Source organism: Brassica oleracea, chromosome C3 (assembly GCF_000695525.1).
Source record: "Brassica oleracea var. oleracea cultivar TO1000 chromosome C3, BOL, whole genome shotgun sequence".
In the NCBI taxonomy this organism is placed as follows: Eukaryota; Viridiplantae; Streptophyta; class Magnoliopsida; order Brassicales; family Brassicaceae; genus Brassica; species Brassica oleracea.
In genome coordinates, this window is record NC_027750.1 from 17,051,134 (window position 1) to 17,067,703 (window position 16,570).

General features: G+C 30.2%; 1 protein-coding gene and 1 pseudogene across 2 annotated transcripts; both read right to left on the reverse strand.

The window, feature by feature from the left end:
• Window positions 1-5,827: 5,827 nt before the first annotated feature.
• On the reverse strand, window positions 5,828-7,852 carry LOC106332344 (FBD-associated F-box protein At2g26860-like). Of its 2 annotated transcripts, XM_013770814.1 has the most exons (5): window positions 7,836-7,852; window positions 7,596-7,688; window positions 6,598-7,463; window positions 6,381-6,518; window positions 5,828-6,295 (listed from the first exon to the last, which is right to left on the reverse strand). In XM_013770814.1, exons 3-5 carry the CDS (start codon window positions 7,459-7,461, stop codon window positions 6,065-6,067), a joined length of 1,233 nt encoding a protein of 410 aa, XP_013626268.1. In that variant the 5' UTR covers window positions 7,462-7,463; window positions 7,596-7,688; window positions 7,836-7,852; the 3' UTR covers window positions 5,828-6,064. The 2 variants fall into 2 exon arrangements, with proteins under 2 accessions (XP_013626268.1, XP_013626267.1); XM_013770813.1 differs by lacking the exon at window positions 7,836-7,852 and having other exon boundaries at window positions 7,596-7,700.
• A 2,668-nt stretch (window positions 7,853-10,520) lies between these two features.
• LOC106332264 lies at window positions 10,521-13,534 on the reverse strand (annotated as a pseudogene).
• Window positions 13,535-16,570: the final 3,036 nt, after the last annotated feature.

A 16,570-nucleotide genomic window follows, 5' to 3' on the forward strand; every position in this document is an offset into this window, starting at 1 on the left:
TTCTAAAAAATCTTGTAGATTATAAATATCTTTAGGTTTATTTCAAGAAAAATTATTTTATTAGATTAATGAAAATTTGTATTATAATTTTCTAAATAATGTAGTTCCAAAACATAATATAGTGTGTTCTAAATTTTTAATCGTTGATGAATAAATAACTATATTAATTCATTTTATTAATAAATGGCAGTTTGAAAATATATATATAAATAGGCTAATTAACAATATGTTACATAAGTAAAATACTTTTATCATCATTATCTATAAAACTTTTTTGTACACTTATTGTAAATCAAAGAATGAATTGGCTCAGTGAAAAAAGACCACAATAAACCATTATGCTTTAAAAAAAAAAACTTGTGTAACGTTGTATAAAGTTAGACTATTTTTAAAGCTGATACCTAAATAACTAAGAATATTTTAAAGTGAAATTGCATCCTGTATACACAACTTTTCCCTAATTAAGTTAATACCCTAAATCTCACACCATGGTACCTTTGTTGATAGACATAAAACTTGTCTCATTATAGGTAGTTTGTTAATTTCTTCATTATTATTTTAAATACTAAATTTAATTTTACATATTTATTTATTTGATTAGGTTAACTATTTAGATTTTAAATATCTATTTTATTTTTCCAAAAAAAGAACACTATCTATTTTATTTTGATGTATATGCTATTTGTATGTCTTGACATAATTTATGACATAATTTTTAACAATACTTTTTAATGTTAGTTTTTGATTGTTTTCTTTAAAAAATAATAATAAAAGTTCAAGATATACTAAAATAATATTTTATAGATATTATAAAGATGTTTTAAATCTTATTTTTGTTCAAACTTTAATTTTAAATATAAAATAAACTATCATGAAAAATAATTGAGAAATATTCAGATTGGACAATTTAGTAAATTCATATATATAAAAGTGTATTTTTCAAACTATAATCTTATTTACTTCTCCAAATATTTCCTTATAAATAATTGAAAATATGGAAAATAATTATCACATATCCTAAAATTGCAAATATATTCAATTTTGAATCTCTTTCAATTTTATTTGGAAAACATGTATAAACCAATTTTAAAAATGTAATTATTTTGTTTCATTTATCATCGTAAATGTTTCAAATTATTCTTAAATTTGAAGAAAAACTTCATATCAAAATCCACATAAATTTCATAAAATCTAAAAAAAAAACCTGTAAAATATTCTAAACCCTTAGTCCAATAAGTCTTTTTTCAATTTTAATAAAACTTCTATAACCAACAAAATAAATCAATCTTCGATAGTTTTGGTGTGTATTTCCATATTCAACAATTCATGTCCGACTTTTCTTTCATAAGAGGGATAATTTCTTTATTCCTCTTTGATGGCCCTTATGCATGTTGAATAAAGTTGTCTTATGGAGGAAGGATGGTGATGTGACGGCTTAAGTTTGATGGATTTAGAGTAACTATTCCGAATGGTAAGGTGAGGGACAACTGCAAGATAAATGCGGTGCGGTTCAAATAGTAACAAAAATGTATAGATATATAGGTATAAGTAGATGGCGGTGCGGTGAGGGAGCAGTTGGTTACCATTCGAAGCCTTAGTGTCGAATGTCAAAGTTTATCCCGTGCTATATAACATCTCCAATGGTTTACATCATTTTTTCTTCAAAATGATATAAACTGAAAATGAAAATGAATTTGTGTTTTGCTCCAAAGATTTTTCTTGTTTTCTCTTCAGAAAAATAAGGGCAAATCTCTCAGATAGCCATTTTTAAGTTTTTTTTTCATAAAAATAGCTCTCAAGAAAGAAAATGACCAAAATATCTTTTTATTTTGAAATTTTTAATATTTAATTTTCTTCAATACATTTTTACCCTTTAGTAAAATTTTTTTTTTGTCATTTTCTTCATTGAAAACTGTTTTTGTGACAAAAAACTTAAAAATACCTATCCTAGAGAATTTCTCAAAAAATAATTCAAATATATCATTTATAAGTACTTATTATTAGTTATAAAATAATTTTTACAATTTATAAAACTTACAAATTTTATCCAATTATGATTTTATTTTAATTAAATATTCATTATGTACATAATTTTAATTTCTAAGAAAATACAAGGGTTTATATAAACATACAATTATATTATGAAAGTATTAGTACTTTTTTTAAAAGTAGAAAAATATTCATTTTTTTTATATAAAACCAAATTATATAAAAATTTAAAGATTACTTTATATATAAAAGTTTTAACACAAAATGAGGGAAAACATCAAAATATGAAGGATAATTTCTCCAATGGTGCATCATTTTTTCCTTAAAATGCTGCACCATTAAAAAAAAATATTCTTTCCTTTTTTGATGTTTTTTTCTCAAAATGATACACTATTGGAGATGGTCTTAGAAGAGTTCAACTATATATATATATATATGCTTCGGTAAAGCGACAAAAGGTGCTATAAGAAAAGAAAATAATCTGGCACTATAAAATTGTGCACTCGATTTGTTTATTATTGAATCTCCAAACATGATTTTATTTTCTACCTCTATAAAAATGTGCTTTCGTTCTCGTTTTTGTTTCACTGATATAAATTTTGTTTTTTTTTAACTTCTTCTGTGAATTCGGTGAATTACATAAGTGTCAATTTAAAAAGATGGACATCTGTAAAAATTAGTTCCACTCCAGATACATATCTAAGAATCAAAATTTTGAAGAAAATCACCGGCAAAATCTATTCACATGTTAGTGTTCAAATCTAATATATCAAACTGTTATAGAATATAAGTGAAGACTCGGAATATAAATGTATGTCTAGTATACCAATTACTTATTTTATTAACCAACGCTTTTGAGGTTTAGTTACTTAAGTTAAGAGTATACCGCTAAAAATATATATAATACTTTACCGTTCTAGTATATGTAAAATATGTATAAACTAAGAACTGTTTGATTTATTACATGATAAACTAGAAAATTTATAATAAATATTTCAAATCTCTTATTCTTACAATTATAATATCTAGATAGGATATTAGGGAGAAACAAACATTAGACGAATTATCAAATCTCTCATTCTTCGAACAAACTCAAATGGAGGTGATTGGAATCTTGTCATAATATTTCATTAAAAGATTTTCAGTAATAAAAATCAAGACTAAATTATTTAATCTAAATGAAATAATATGTATATATAGTGTTTTCAATATTAAAAATCACTTTGATTTAAAGAAGTGTATTTCTGGGATTGTCATGATCAAATAACATATTAGAAACTATCTACACTAGAACCTCTATAAATTAATAATGTTGGACTTTGAAATTTTATTAATTTATAGAGATATTAATTTACGAAATTTCCTTATCTAGATTTTTTGTTTTAAGATATATTTATTCTAAGATAAGAAAAATATTTAAGCTGACAAAAAATATATTTAAATTTAGTGTATAGAAATTAATTGTTATTTTTTAAAATTTGATATAACTTTTATTATATTATTTGGTGTATATAATATATATTGCATAGAACTTAAATTTAATTTTAGATATAATATCTTAAATTTAATTTTAGATATAATATTACTAAATCTCATCAAAAATAAATATCTTAAATTTAATTTTAGATATAATATCTTAAATTTAATTTTAGATATAATATCTTAAATTTAATTTTAGATATAATATCTTAAATTTAATTTTAGATATAATATCTTAAATTTAATTTTAGATATAATATCTTAAATTTAATTTTAGATATAATATCTTAAATTTAATTTTAGATATAATATCTTAAATTTAATTTTAGATATAATATCTTAAATTTAATTTTAGATATAATATCTTAAATTTAATTTTAGATATAATATCTTAAATTTAATTTTAGATATAATATCTTAAATTTAATTTTAGATATAATATCTTAAATTTAATTTTAGATATAATATCTTAAATTTAATTTTAGATATAATATCTTAAATTTAATTTTAGATATAATATTACTAAATCTCATCAAAAATATACAAGTGTTAAAAAATATAAAGATAATTCTATTGTGAATATAAAACAAACAATATAATAATAGGTTCCTACTTATATAAAATATGTATACATATAAATTATTAATTTATAATTTTAATGGGACCACATATTTACATAGAATTTTTTTAAAAAATTATTATCTTATTATTTTATAGATTTATATCAAATTTTGAACCGTCCCAAGTTGGGACCGGCGAAATTTATTAATTTATAGAGATTATTAATTTTTTGAGTATTCATTTATAGAGGTTCTACTGTATTCAAAAAATAATTTGTATACATAAAAGTATATATATTAGTGTAAGCACATAAATCAAAATCAATACCTTTTGTTTATTTACAATCATATTTTTGGTAAAAAAATAAAAAAAAAATCATTTTCTACACTTTATATGGTATATAATTAAACTTTAGTGATATTGACATAGATTATATATAGTATATTTTAATATAAATATTATTATTGACACTTCCTACTCATATGATTTTATTAACATTTGTATATATGATGTAACAAAAATTAAACCGTTAATCACAAAACTTTTAATGTGAGATTTGTCAATACAAATTTCAAAATTATAATATTAAGATCTCAATAATTTTCTCAATAATTTTTCAGCGCATATTTTGAAATCAACATACTTTTATATTTTATATAGTATATAATTTAATTTAAATGATATTAATATATATAATATGAGACTTCATTTTTATACGAGTTATGATCATTTGTGTCTTGCTTGAACATAAAAAGTTAAACCACTAATCACAAAATTATCAATGTAGGAATTTTACCATTTTTAGTAATTTATACTCGTTTAAAAATTTTTTAAAATATATTATATACGAAAAATATAACTTTATTATTATATGTTTAATTTGATTGTTTAATTTCTTTTAATAATATAAAATTTATCAAAAAAGAGAGAGAATACAACAATTGTTATCAAATATGTATTATTCATAATCATTAATTATCATATACTCTCTCCGTTTCTAAAAGATGTATGTTTTGGAAAAAAAAAAATTTGTTTCAAAAAGATACATTTTTTACTTTTTCAATGTATGATTTTATGAAAAATTGTAAGTTTCAAAAAATTTAATGGTGTTTATTGAATTTCTATTGGCTAAAAATTATGAAAAATTATTATTCACAAAAAACAATACATATTTAATGAGTTTTCTTAATATATGTGAAAAGTCTAGAATATGCATCTTTTAAAAACAGAGGGAGTATATGTTAATTATATTAGGTAATTCCGTAGCGTTTATTTAAGAAAAGAATTTAAAATATTCTTTTATACACTACTGATCAATTTGATAGTTAGTTTAATAAAAATCATAATATATATTTATATGGACCAACTTATTTTCCTAAGGATTCTAAGAATCATCATAGTGATGACACGTGGCTACGAAAACACGTTGTAACATTCCAGGATCAATATGTGGGATTTGTCTTTATTTCATAGCTTACATATGTCTCATTTTGGGCATTAGCTTTGTGACTAATTTCCTATTTTCTGGTGATAAATGATGAATAAAAAAATCAAAGTTTTGACAGAAAAAAAAATTAAAGTAAAGTTTTACATTTTCTTGCCAAATAAAAAAACAGATAAGATTCTTACAAGTTCGGAACTCTCTGTTTGAAACACTTCTTGATTCAGTCAGGGAAAGATACATATAGGTCTACAGTTTGTCACTCATTAAACAATATTTTTGAACTTGCTGATAAAACATGTCTTCTTGGTTAAGATTCTAATTTCTGAAGGCTGGTCGCTTCCAAATTACGGTAGCGACAGCATTCCACGAGAACTGGCTTGAGAAGTACGGAGAAGCCATTCAAGGAAGGACTTTTGCACACTTAGAGATCAATCAGTAGTGAAGCCGTACAACCAGACGGTAAAATCAATCAACACATGATAAGTTTCTGTTCAAAAAGCAAGTTCCATATTCGATTAAACACCTAATTGACAATAAAAGCAGCCTAAAATCCAGAAAGAAAAAAAGACTTGCAGGAACTCCTTCGTCACATCAAGTTTCTGTTGAGGAACAAGTTTCCTCATCGGGATAAAGTGGAGCCGTGATTGATGAAGACTTCAAGCGACAAGCATTTTTGAAGATAAAACTCACGAAATCTCTCTCTTCCGGCCTTCCTCTGTACCCTGCAAACTCGAAACTTTCAAGACTCTCCAACAAACATTCAGGAACAGAGCTCTGGTCGTTGTTCCAGCTACCAGCTTCATACTTCCTTGAATCATCACACTAAGATCAACAAAAGGAGAGTGAGAGAGAGAGAGACTTAAAAATTTATTTTGGATTAGAAACTTAGTCAAAGGAAGAAACGTACACTGACGTAGATTTTTAGGTCTCGTAGTTTAGGAGAATCTTGGAGCAACCGGAAAAGCAACTTCAACCAATAATCAAAGCTGATACATAGCTTCAGATATTCAAGCTGGCTGAAGTAAATACCATCATGATACATATACTGCACACATGACAAGTAAATAACAAGTGATAATATTAAGATTTGCGAACTTGCAGTTAGTAGATGGAAATGGATTTACCTCTTCTTCTTCGTTGACCCATACGTTTAAAGAAAGGCGTTTGACAGAAGTAATTGATTCGAAAAGTTTCTCCAGATGATGTTGATTCTCAGCAATGATATCTGCCTCTTCCACTTTAGGCATATGCGCAACCAAATAGGAGAATCCTTCTGCTGCATAATTCTCAACTTTGATATACTTCAAAGACGGAGTAACTATCACATACTCATTAGAATAAGAAGCTCCACCATCTATAGGTAAGGTTAACCTCTGCAAAGACGGGCTAATAATAATAATCCCTCTAATGTGGTCATCACTATCTCTGCCAATAACCAGATCTTCAAGAAGAGGGCAATAGGATAGAAGCAGTCGAAGAGAATCCTCAGTTGAGTAAGTCACTTCATGTAGTAACAAAGTTTTAAGTGAAGGAAGAGAAACTGTTCGAGGAACATCCACAAGAAGCCTATGGCCATTAAGTTTCAAAGTCACGAGCGATTTGCAGGTATACAGGCTGCTTGGCAGTAACATAGCAAGTTCTTCCTTGTGACAAAAAGAAAAATAGTTGATATCAAGCTCGCGGATGCAGCGAGAAACCGTGATTCCAACCCACTTATTAATATCCTCAGGTCGAAATGATTTGTAGAAACATTGGAGGCGAAACTTTTCTATGACCGGAGCTCTAAGTAATGGAAGATTCTTGTTGATAAAATCCTGAAGTGCAATGTCTGGCCCAAAATGATTCATTACAAACTCCAGTTTACGCACCCACATCCAGACAAACTTCCATCTTTTAGACAAGATGCTAGTGGATACAGCAACTTCTGTCGGAACAAATGATAGTATCTTAACCAGTAACTCATCAGATAATCCACTGATTCTGTCCATACCTTGAGAAGACAAAAGCAAAACTTAGTAACAATTGAATAATTTTAGCATCTGAGACAAAACCCTAAGAAAAGCTGGAACCGGAAAAAAAAAAAAAAACCCTAGAAAAAGCTGGAACCGGACAAAATCCTAACCTTGTGAAGTTTTGATTTCTGCTTCAGAAGACAGTCAGAAATGCCCGGAGAACTGCGAAAGCATTTGTCGACACTGGATTATACCCGTTTTCCCTACTGGTTGAGTTCAAAATCAGATCGTTGGGCTTCTTTATTATTGGGTTTAGGCAATGGTTTGATGTCCGAAAACTATAACTTAATAATCAATGGTGGCCCAGTGACAATTACAGATAAACTCTTTAAAACCCTTTAAAAACTCACCACGTTAATTTTCAAAGCAAAATGATGTGCGGGAGTAGAAGCAATTGTATTTTATGCTACTAAGGCGGCTACTGAATCAATTGATGAAGTTATATGGGAATAAAAAATCCTCCTTAGAAGTGAAGGATTTCTGGACCGCTTTTACTTTATGTTCAGCATTTTAGGTATATGTACACTTTCCTTCTCTGAGGAAGATCTACTTTTAATGATCTAAGTGGTTGATACCGGGGACAGTGGAAGTGGAAATGCGATCCCGGGGTATTTGAGTGTCTAAGGGCTGTTGGAAATCGGAAGCTACGACGGTAAGGGATTATGACATACTAATAAAAATGAGATGGCTTACACTAATTGTGACATTGACATTTACATTTAATGTTTTTTTATAATTTTGATAAGTTTTTAGAATAAAGTAATAACTTATAAATCATCATTAATATAACAATAAATAGTAAAGTTAGAAATATAGTAATATATAATAATTTTCAAAAATATTATTTAATTTTATTTAAATAATTTTATAATTTTTATTACTAAAACAAATCTTAAAAAATTTATGCATTTTCAAAAAAAAATTAATTTTCTAATCATATTATGATAATTTCTTTTAATACTTACAAATTCTAGAAATATTATTTAATTTTATGTTTTGTTAATTATACATAAGAAAACTTTCCCTTAATTTTATAGAATTTTATTTAATAGATATTAACCAAAATAAATAAATAAAAATATTTCCAAAAATATATATATATATTATTAAATATAAATGTAAATAAAAATATTTATTTTATCTTAATTATTACATAGAATTAAAATATTGTACGCAAATAGTAAAACCAAAAAATTAAAAACTTTATTTATAAATATAATTTTAAAATTTTATTTCTGTACATGGTGCAGGAAAACACCTAGTTATTTGCTAAATGATTTGTACATGTGTATCACTGTAAAAAAAATGATGACATGACTAACAAAAAATATGACATGAAGATTATAAACCACTAAAATCATCAATTTACGGTGATCCATCTTACAATCTTTAGTTTTGTGTATTTTCAAGTGTTTTAAAACATTATGAAGATTATAAACCCCTAAAAATTATCAATTTATTATCAGTGGCTATTATCGGTCTAATTTTGCTATGTTTCTTAACCCCAATACATAATTCGTCGAAAATTATTCATGAATTTCTGACGAATATGGTATATTCTGACGAATGTCCGACGAATATGGTATATTCCGACGAATTTTCGACGAAAATGGTATATTCATCGGAAATTTGTCAGAAATTGAAATTTGCCCGGAAAAAAAACTCGCCTAATTTTTCATGAAACGCCAAAATAAAAAATTCTGACAGTCAAAATTTTTTAAATATAAAAACGTAAACCCCTTCTTTTTCCTCATTTCTCTCTCTCTCTCTCTATCTCTCTAAAACACACAAATTCTATCTGTCTCTCTCTCTCTCTCTCTCTCTCTCTCTCTCTCTCTCTAATCAGGCGATTCTAAGCCTTAGACTCCTCAAATCCACCTCACAAATAATGTAAGTCATCACTTTCCTTTTCACATTTGACTTATGTTACTTTTTGAGTGTGAAATTGTGAATTTTAGGTTTTGAATGTTGGATTTATGTTAGGATGAAGAATTAGATGATAGATTGTGTTGTTAGGTTGTGGTTTAGATAGGTTTTGATTGTGATTTTGTGGTTTGTTTATTTATTTTGCTGTTTTGTGAAATTATAAAGTTTTTATTCTCTTATAAAAAAATTCAAATTTTAAAACTTTTTTGGTGTTTTTATAATTTTTTAAATGTTTTATTTTAAAATATATATATATAATGATTCTTAGCCCAAGATATGGAGCTGAGAATGAAACAATTAATCATGCATCTTTAAATGCCCTCATGCTCTACAACCATGGGCACTAACATAAACTCCAACCCCAACCCCACTCTTAAGTTTCTCTTCTTCAAACCAATAGACAAACATAGATTTTCTTTTTTCACGAAAGACTGATATTGAAGATCCAAATTTGGATAGATATATTTATCCTTGGATAATCTGGTATATTTGGAAAGCAAGTAATGAAAATTGTTCAGAGGGATAAACAAGGACCTGTTAGAAATTGTTCGACATGCGGAGTCAGAATGCCATGTGTGGTTTAAAACAAACAACAAAAGGGATGATATAGCAGAAGTCAGACAATCTACAATACAAAATGCTATCTCAGAGATCTGTATGTTCGACGGCTCATGGACATATGACGCATTCTTTAGTAGTTGTGGATGGACATGGAAAGATCCCAGCAAGGAAGTACAATTTTTGGGAGCCAGAAACCAAAGAAGAAGGATATCACCTCTACATTCAGAACTTGAAGCACTATCTGAGCAATGGAGTGCATGTTGCAAATGTCGACATGTCAAGTTTTTGGCACCCACTGCAAGGAACTAATCACAATGATTCAAGATCCTATAGCATGGTCAAACTTTTCCACGGAATTGAAGGAGGTGTCAAGACTAAATGCTAGATTTAATGATTTCTCCATATTTATCTTCTCCGTTTTGTCAGATTCATTAGTTAAAATAGCAAGAAGATTTCATCGAGAGTTGTATTATATTGGTTGTTCAATTTCGATCTAGCTCAAACTTGAATAATAGATCAGCGGTTTGACAAATAAATAAATAAATATATAAAAAATCCAAAACCTTAATATAAGAATGAAACCATCACAGATATACACAAACAATTCCAAGCAATCAATAAAAAAATTACAAAACAATGATATAATTACAGACCCACCAAAATGAAAAGAAAAAAAAATTTGGAACCCAAACTGCACAAAAGTCATCACGCATTTTCTTCACGGCCATACCCGCCAAGAGAAAAAAAAATATTGCTTCCAAAAAGCTGACAAACCAAACAAAAAGAAAGAAAAATTGCATACAACTCCCAGTAAATAGCAATACCTGCAATAACAATACATCGTTGAAACAGATCATGAAGAGATTAGTTTTCTTCAGACACTATGAACCACAGATTATTTAAGCAATATCACCATGTCATTATAATAGATCACTAATCTCAAGGCATACATGTTACAAATTTGAATCTAATACCCTACAGAAATTCATAGCCTGTTACACGAAATATTACCAGACAACTCACATCTTTTTGCGTCATCAAAGTAGCATTCAACCAAAACATTACCATATTAAGGGTTAAGTGAAGCGGAAATGAGATGTTTACCTAGTGAAAACATCAAAACTGATGCCAACTGATGATATGTGCGGTCTGTATATATGGTGAGGGTTTTCATCGCTGAGGCCCTGAAAATACATTCTCTAAAATATCATGCAGTTTTGGTGACCGTCTCCGGAACAAAGGTTCTAGCCGGAAAGATGGGACACCGATCTGCCATCTTTTGGCATCATACATCTCATTCCAAGCTTGTACAATCTCATCGATCTTGAATCCCATACCTGCATTTCTTGTTTGACAGTTATACTTATATATATATATGTAAGTAAATCTGCTAGAGTTGATTATACATCTATAAGTTTAATTACCTTCAAGTGCATTCTCATTTGAGCAATGGTTCTTCACCATGACAGCAATATCGGTTGCTGAAGCTCCAGCTAGTTCGAATTTCTCCACTGCAACCTCCATGCATTCATCCCAAGTTGGTAGGACAAGCTTATACTCAACAATAGACCGTTCGTACAGTAAAGAACCCCACAACAGGTTAATCTGAGAGCTCATATTGGCTGTTTGCTCTGCGTTTTCTTCACCAGACGCTTCACTAAACTCCCCATCCAAGCCCAGCTTCTGCAGCATTGCTTTATGTTGATCAAAGTTGGAAATTCCATTTAGACGGCGTTCTTCCATCTCTTCCCAAATTTGCATACCCTTTTCCATACTCTCCTCAGCTTTGTTATAGAGCTTTAATACATCCTGAGAAGCCTCGCTATCTGCATCTATCTTGTTGCTAAGCGCATGATACCAGCAAAGCTTAGCCTGCTCAAACTGTTGTTGCCCGAGTGCAAGATGAGCTTCGTAGAAATCAGATTTAACTTTAACCGCTTCCTCGTATTTTTCTGCAGCTTTGTTGTACTCCTTCGTTGCCCATTCAAATCCTGCCTCGACCTTCTCTAGTAAAGTTTCTCTCGAGCCGTCCTCGGGAAAATAGATCTGTCTTCTTGCCTTAGACATATGAATGTTCCCCCAGTTAAACAAGGCAAGTGCAGCCATTTCTTGGAACTTATCAGCAGCAATATCAAAGAGTTCTTGCGCATCTTCCCCAGTGACGGTATCTTCCATCCCTTCGGTATAAAGCTTCATCCCAAGGTTATGAAGGTCCAAGTAAGAATCAGAATCAAACCCGACATGGTTCTTGAACAATTGCGCAAACTGGAAAATCCAATGATCAAGGCCAGCAGATGCTTTCTCAGATTCCACACAGTCTCCAACACTAGTCGATCCCTTAGCAAACTTATCGGTTGATTCCTCATTGTTCATACCACCTTCATAAGTCGGTTCTTGATTGGGGCTAACTTCAGTTACATATAATCTAAAAGAGCCGAGTTTCTCCCTCGTGGAAGCAGCCAGTCCGAGCTCATCCGTCGTGGTAATGGTAACCAAATCACCCTCTTGGTCTCTATATTTGATCAAGAAACCCTTGAGAGAAGGGTACCGATCTTTGATAACGTCTCTCACAAGTCTAACGCTAGAATCCAACGGCAATTGCGCCCACCGTATATCATCTCCATGAACCAGCTTCACCGTCCTAGTCACCTTTGGGTCAATCTCTGAAGCAATGACCTCTTTATCCATGACAGGACTAGCTTTCTTCTCCTCCTCTAGTTTCTTCCTCCTGCTATCTCCATCTTCAACATCCTTTTCAGCATTTACCGTCTTCTCCTCCTCAACCACAACCTTATCCTCTAACTTCTTATCATCCTCGATACTTTTCCTCTCCGTCTTCCTCTTCTTCTTCCTCAGCCTCTCCTTGACAATCTTCCTTAGCCTAGCAGCGCCAACAGGCTCGACATGGAGGAAACTCTTCTCCAACTCCACCAAATCGATCCCTTTAGCCACCAAAACCTTGTTGACCCTCTCAAAGATCTCATTAGCAGAAACATTCTCAGGCTCCATATTCAGAACAAGACGAGAATCCCTAAAGGCGAAATCCATCTTATTCAGCGCCTCATAACACCGAGCGCGTTTCAACAAAGCCTTACTGTGCTTAGGAGAAGCCTCCAGAGCGAGATTGCATTCGTTTATGGCGTTGGGATACTCTCCTAATCCCATTTGCATGTAACAAGAGGCCATGCTCGTTCTCAGGTAAGCAACGTCTCCGTGATCTCTAGGTAAAAGTTTGACGGCTTTATGGCGCCTTCCGTGTCACGTCTCTGGAATAGCTTGTTTCCTTCTTCTTTCAGCTCTATTGCTCGATTGATGAAGATCGTCATGTCTTCGTCCGCCTTCGAGGCTGAACGATCCAAGCTTTTTCCTGACTTGTTTCCTCCTCCGCCACCGCGACCGGAAGAATCCGTCGGAGGAGTATCGGGATTCTTCTTCTTCCCCGTTGGTTTTCCCATTGACGATATCCAAATCGAAACAGAGAATCCGAATATTAGTTTGGAAGGGATGGAGTAATCTCTAATCCACTAATAAAATAGAAGGAGAGAAGAACTGCTGTTCTATAACAATTTCACCGACAATTCTATTCGAGACAAGTCAGCTTTATATATGTATTTAAACCATCCCGGTTGATCAAATAAATACAGAGAAAAGGACAAATCATTTTCTTTGTTAACCACGAGGATGACAAAATTATAAACTCATTTTCTTTGTTAACCATGAGGATGACAAAAGTGTCTTAATAGATGTAAGAACAAAGAGCGTCTTTATATGGTTTGTTTGAGGACCTGCAGTCGCACAAAAGGGCCGAGAGATGAACACGGTCGGTCCTGACATTTTGGAAGGGTGGAGGGGAAGGGGGAGCTTGAAACAAAATAAAAAAACGGGAGCCTATGTATTACATCACAAAAACAAACTCTTAACCATTAGTTTACAAAAAAAAACAAACTCTTAACCATTGATAAACAAAAAAAGAGCAAGAGCCAAGAGTCCAGAAAAAAAGAGAGACACAGTTAGTACAAAAAAGGGTTTTTAACTTTCTGGATTTTTTTATTGGGCTATTGCATTAATACGTTGCTTGGGCCGTACAAAAAAAAATTCGGTTGCTAAAAGACCAACGTGATATTGTCATATTGTCGAATAAACAAAAGTTCAAACATTGCATAGGTTCAAACATAAGACAGTTTCCCACCAAGTCTCCTGGGAAGTCTTCTCAAAAGACTTAAATTTCAACCCAAAAATTTAAAGCATGAAATTTAAGCAGGAAATCATAATTTAAGCGGAAAACTCAAATTTTAAGTGAAAATTAAAGTTTCAAATTTCATGAATGTTAAAAAGTATATCTTATGATATAAAAAGACACATTAAACTATATGTTGATATTCTTGAAGTTACTTAACACTTTTTAAAGTTAAAAAACATATCTTAAAGTTAATTAGCAAGTTTACAAAAACTAATGTAAAAGACTTCTCGAATTAGCTAGAAACATTAATAAACATGAATGTTGGTAACCCCATAATTAAAACCAATTAAATTATGAATTTCATTCAGGAATCCCAATATCGACTAATATATATGAATTAACAAGAAAATGTCAAAAAGTCTTTACAGTTTTAGAGAAAATGGAAATTTATTAAACTTTGACGAAAAAGATTTCCACAGAAGTCGTTCAGAAGACTTCTAGGAAGTCTTCCATTGAGGTCATGTTTGCAATTGAAAATTTACAAAACAAGACTTCCAGAGAAGTCTATCTCTGGTATTTTCGAGATTTTTTCTAAACAAAAGTAAGTCAGTACTTACAAAGGTATACTTCCAAAAAAGTCTTTTGTAAGATAAACATATTAGTTTTGTAATTAACCGAATTGTGTCAGAAATTTGACTTTTTTTAAAAGACTTACACGGAAGTCTTTCACGAGAAAAATAAAACTTAATATTTTAATTGTACTAGAATACTTTCATGTTAGTCATCTCAGGTTACTTTTGCAACTGAAAAATAAAACCTAAATATTTAATTTCAACTAGAAGGCTTTCATGTAAGTCTTCTGTGATAACCAAAGGTTGACCAGAATCTCGGAATAAAATTTTAGAAGACTTCCGTGTAAGACTTCTCTCAGAAGTGTGATAACCAAAGGTCGGTGGAAGTCTTCTCACTGTCGGTGTAAGTCGTCTCATATTACTTTTACAATTAAAAAATAAAGCTTAAATATTAAATTTTATTTAGAATACTTCTCTGGAATTCCATGTAAGTCATCTAGAAAGACTTAAATTTCTGACACAATTCGGTCAATTGCAAAATTAACATGCTTATTCGAGAAAACTTACAAGTAAGTCTTCTCTGGTATTTTCGAGAATTTTTTGTTAACAAAGAAAGGTTGAAAAACAAACATAAAGTCAATTGCAAAATTAACATCTGCATTGACCAGAAGACTTATTCTACGACCATACGACTTCCGTATAAGTCTTCTGGCGAACAGATCTTGAAAATATTTTGATTTCATACATTCAACCAGTGAGATAACTTGCTTAGCTTCTCCAAGCACACATAAGTTCAACTAGGGCTGGGCAAAAAACTCGGATCCGAAGAACCGAACCGAACCCGATCCGAAAAAGTAGTACCAAACCCGAACCAAAATTGATTAAAATTTTAGTATCTAAAGAACTGAAACCGAACCCGACTCGAACCGAAGTATCTCGGCTACCCGAATGTAACCAAAATAGATTTATATACCTAAATATATTTACTTATTTTTAGATTTAATATATATTAAAAACATCCAAAATATATAAGATACTTTTAAGTTGTCTAACATACTTGAAAATATACATAAATAGTCAAAGTTAAATGTCTAAAATAACTAAAATATATTCAAAACACCAAAATGCTTGAAATATCTATTGATTTTCTATCCAAATATTCAAATCAAACCAAATTATATGTTAATTTTAGGTATTTTGACATATTTATACAAATTTATATGTAATATATTATTTTGTTTTATAGATTTTAAAAAATTTTAAGCATATAATGAATATTAAAATTTTAAATATAATTTAAATGGGTTATCCGAACGCGCAAAGATCCGAACCGAAATTTAGAAATACCCGAATGGGGCTAAAATCTTTAAACCCGAAAACCCGAAACTCATTAGATCTGAACCAAACCCGAATGGATACCGAGTGGTCAAATGAAAATTACAAAAAAAAGTCATGGGTTTGAATTTGTATTTGACTTTGAGTTTTAAGTCATTTTTGCAACGAGCCCCATAATATATAAACAAAACAGATTTCGATTTGATGAGTCGTGTTTTGGACTTTGGTGGGTGAAAGTGTATGGAAGAGTCAAGAATTGAGCAACACATATTCTATAAACATGTGTCTTGATTAATATCGAATATCCTAAAAACCGATTTATATAAATTTAACATATTCAAGATGATATCACACACTAAATCCTCTCAAAATAGATTACGACACCAACCGTATTTAATGCGATTTCCCGGTTTGTTGCATGGTCAGCTCCTTGACCTATGTTATTTGTTTGGAAGAGTCAATGCCTGGTTGTTTCAGGCTCAATGTCATCGGCAACATGTTACGTGATGGC

Bases quoted from the DNA above. Each gene is read 5' to 3' on its own strand.
- LOC106332344 (XM_013770814.1), bottom strand. From the start codon at position 7,461: ATGGACAGAATCAGTGGATTATCTGATGAGTTACTGGTTAAGATACTA. The intron at 6,519-6,597 runs GTAAATCCATTT...TCATGTGTGCAG, and splicing joins GGGTCAACGAAGAAGAAGAG to TATATGTATCATGATGGTAT. The intron at 6,296-6,380 runs GTACGTTTCTTC...TGTTGATCTTAG, and splicing joins ACCTAAAAATCTACGTCAGT to TGTGATGATTCAAGGAAGTA.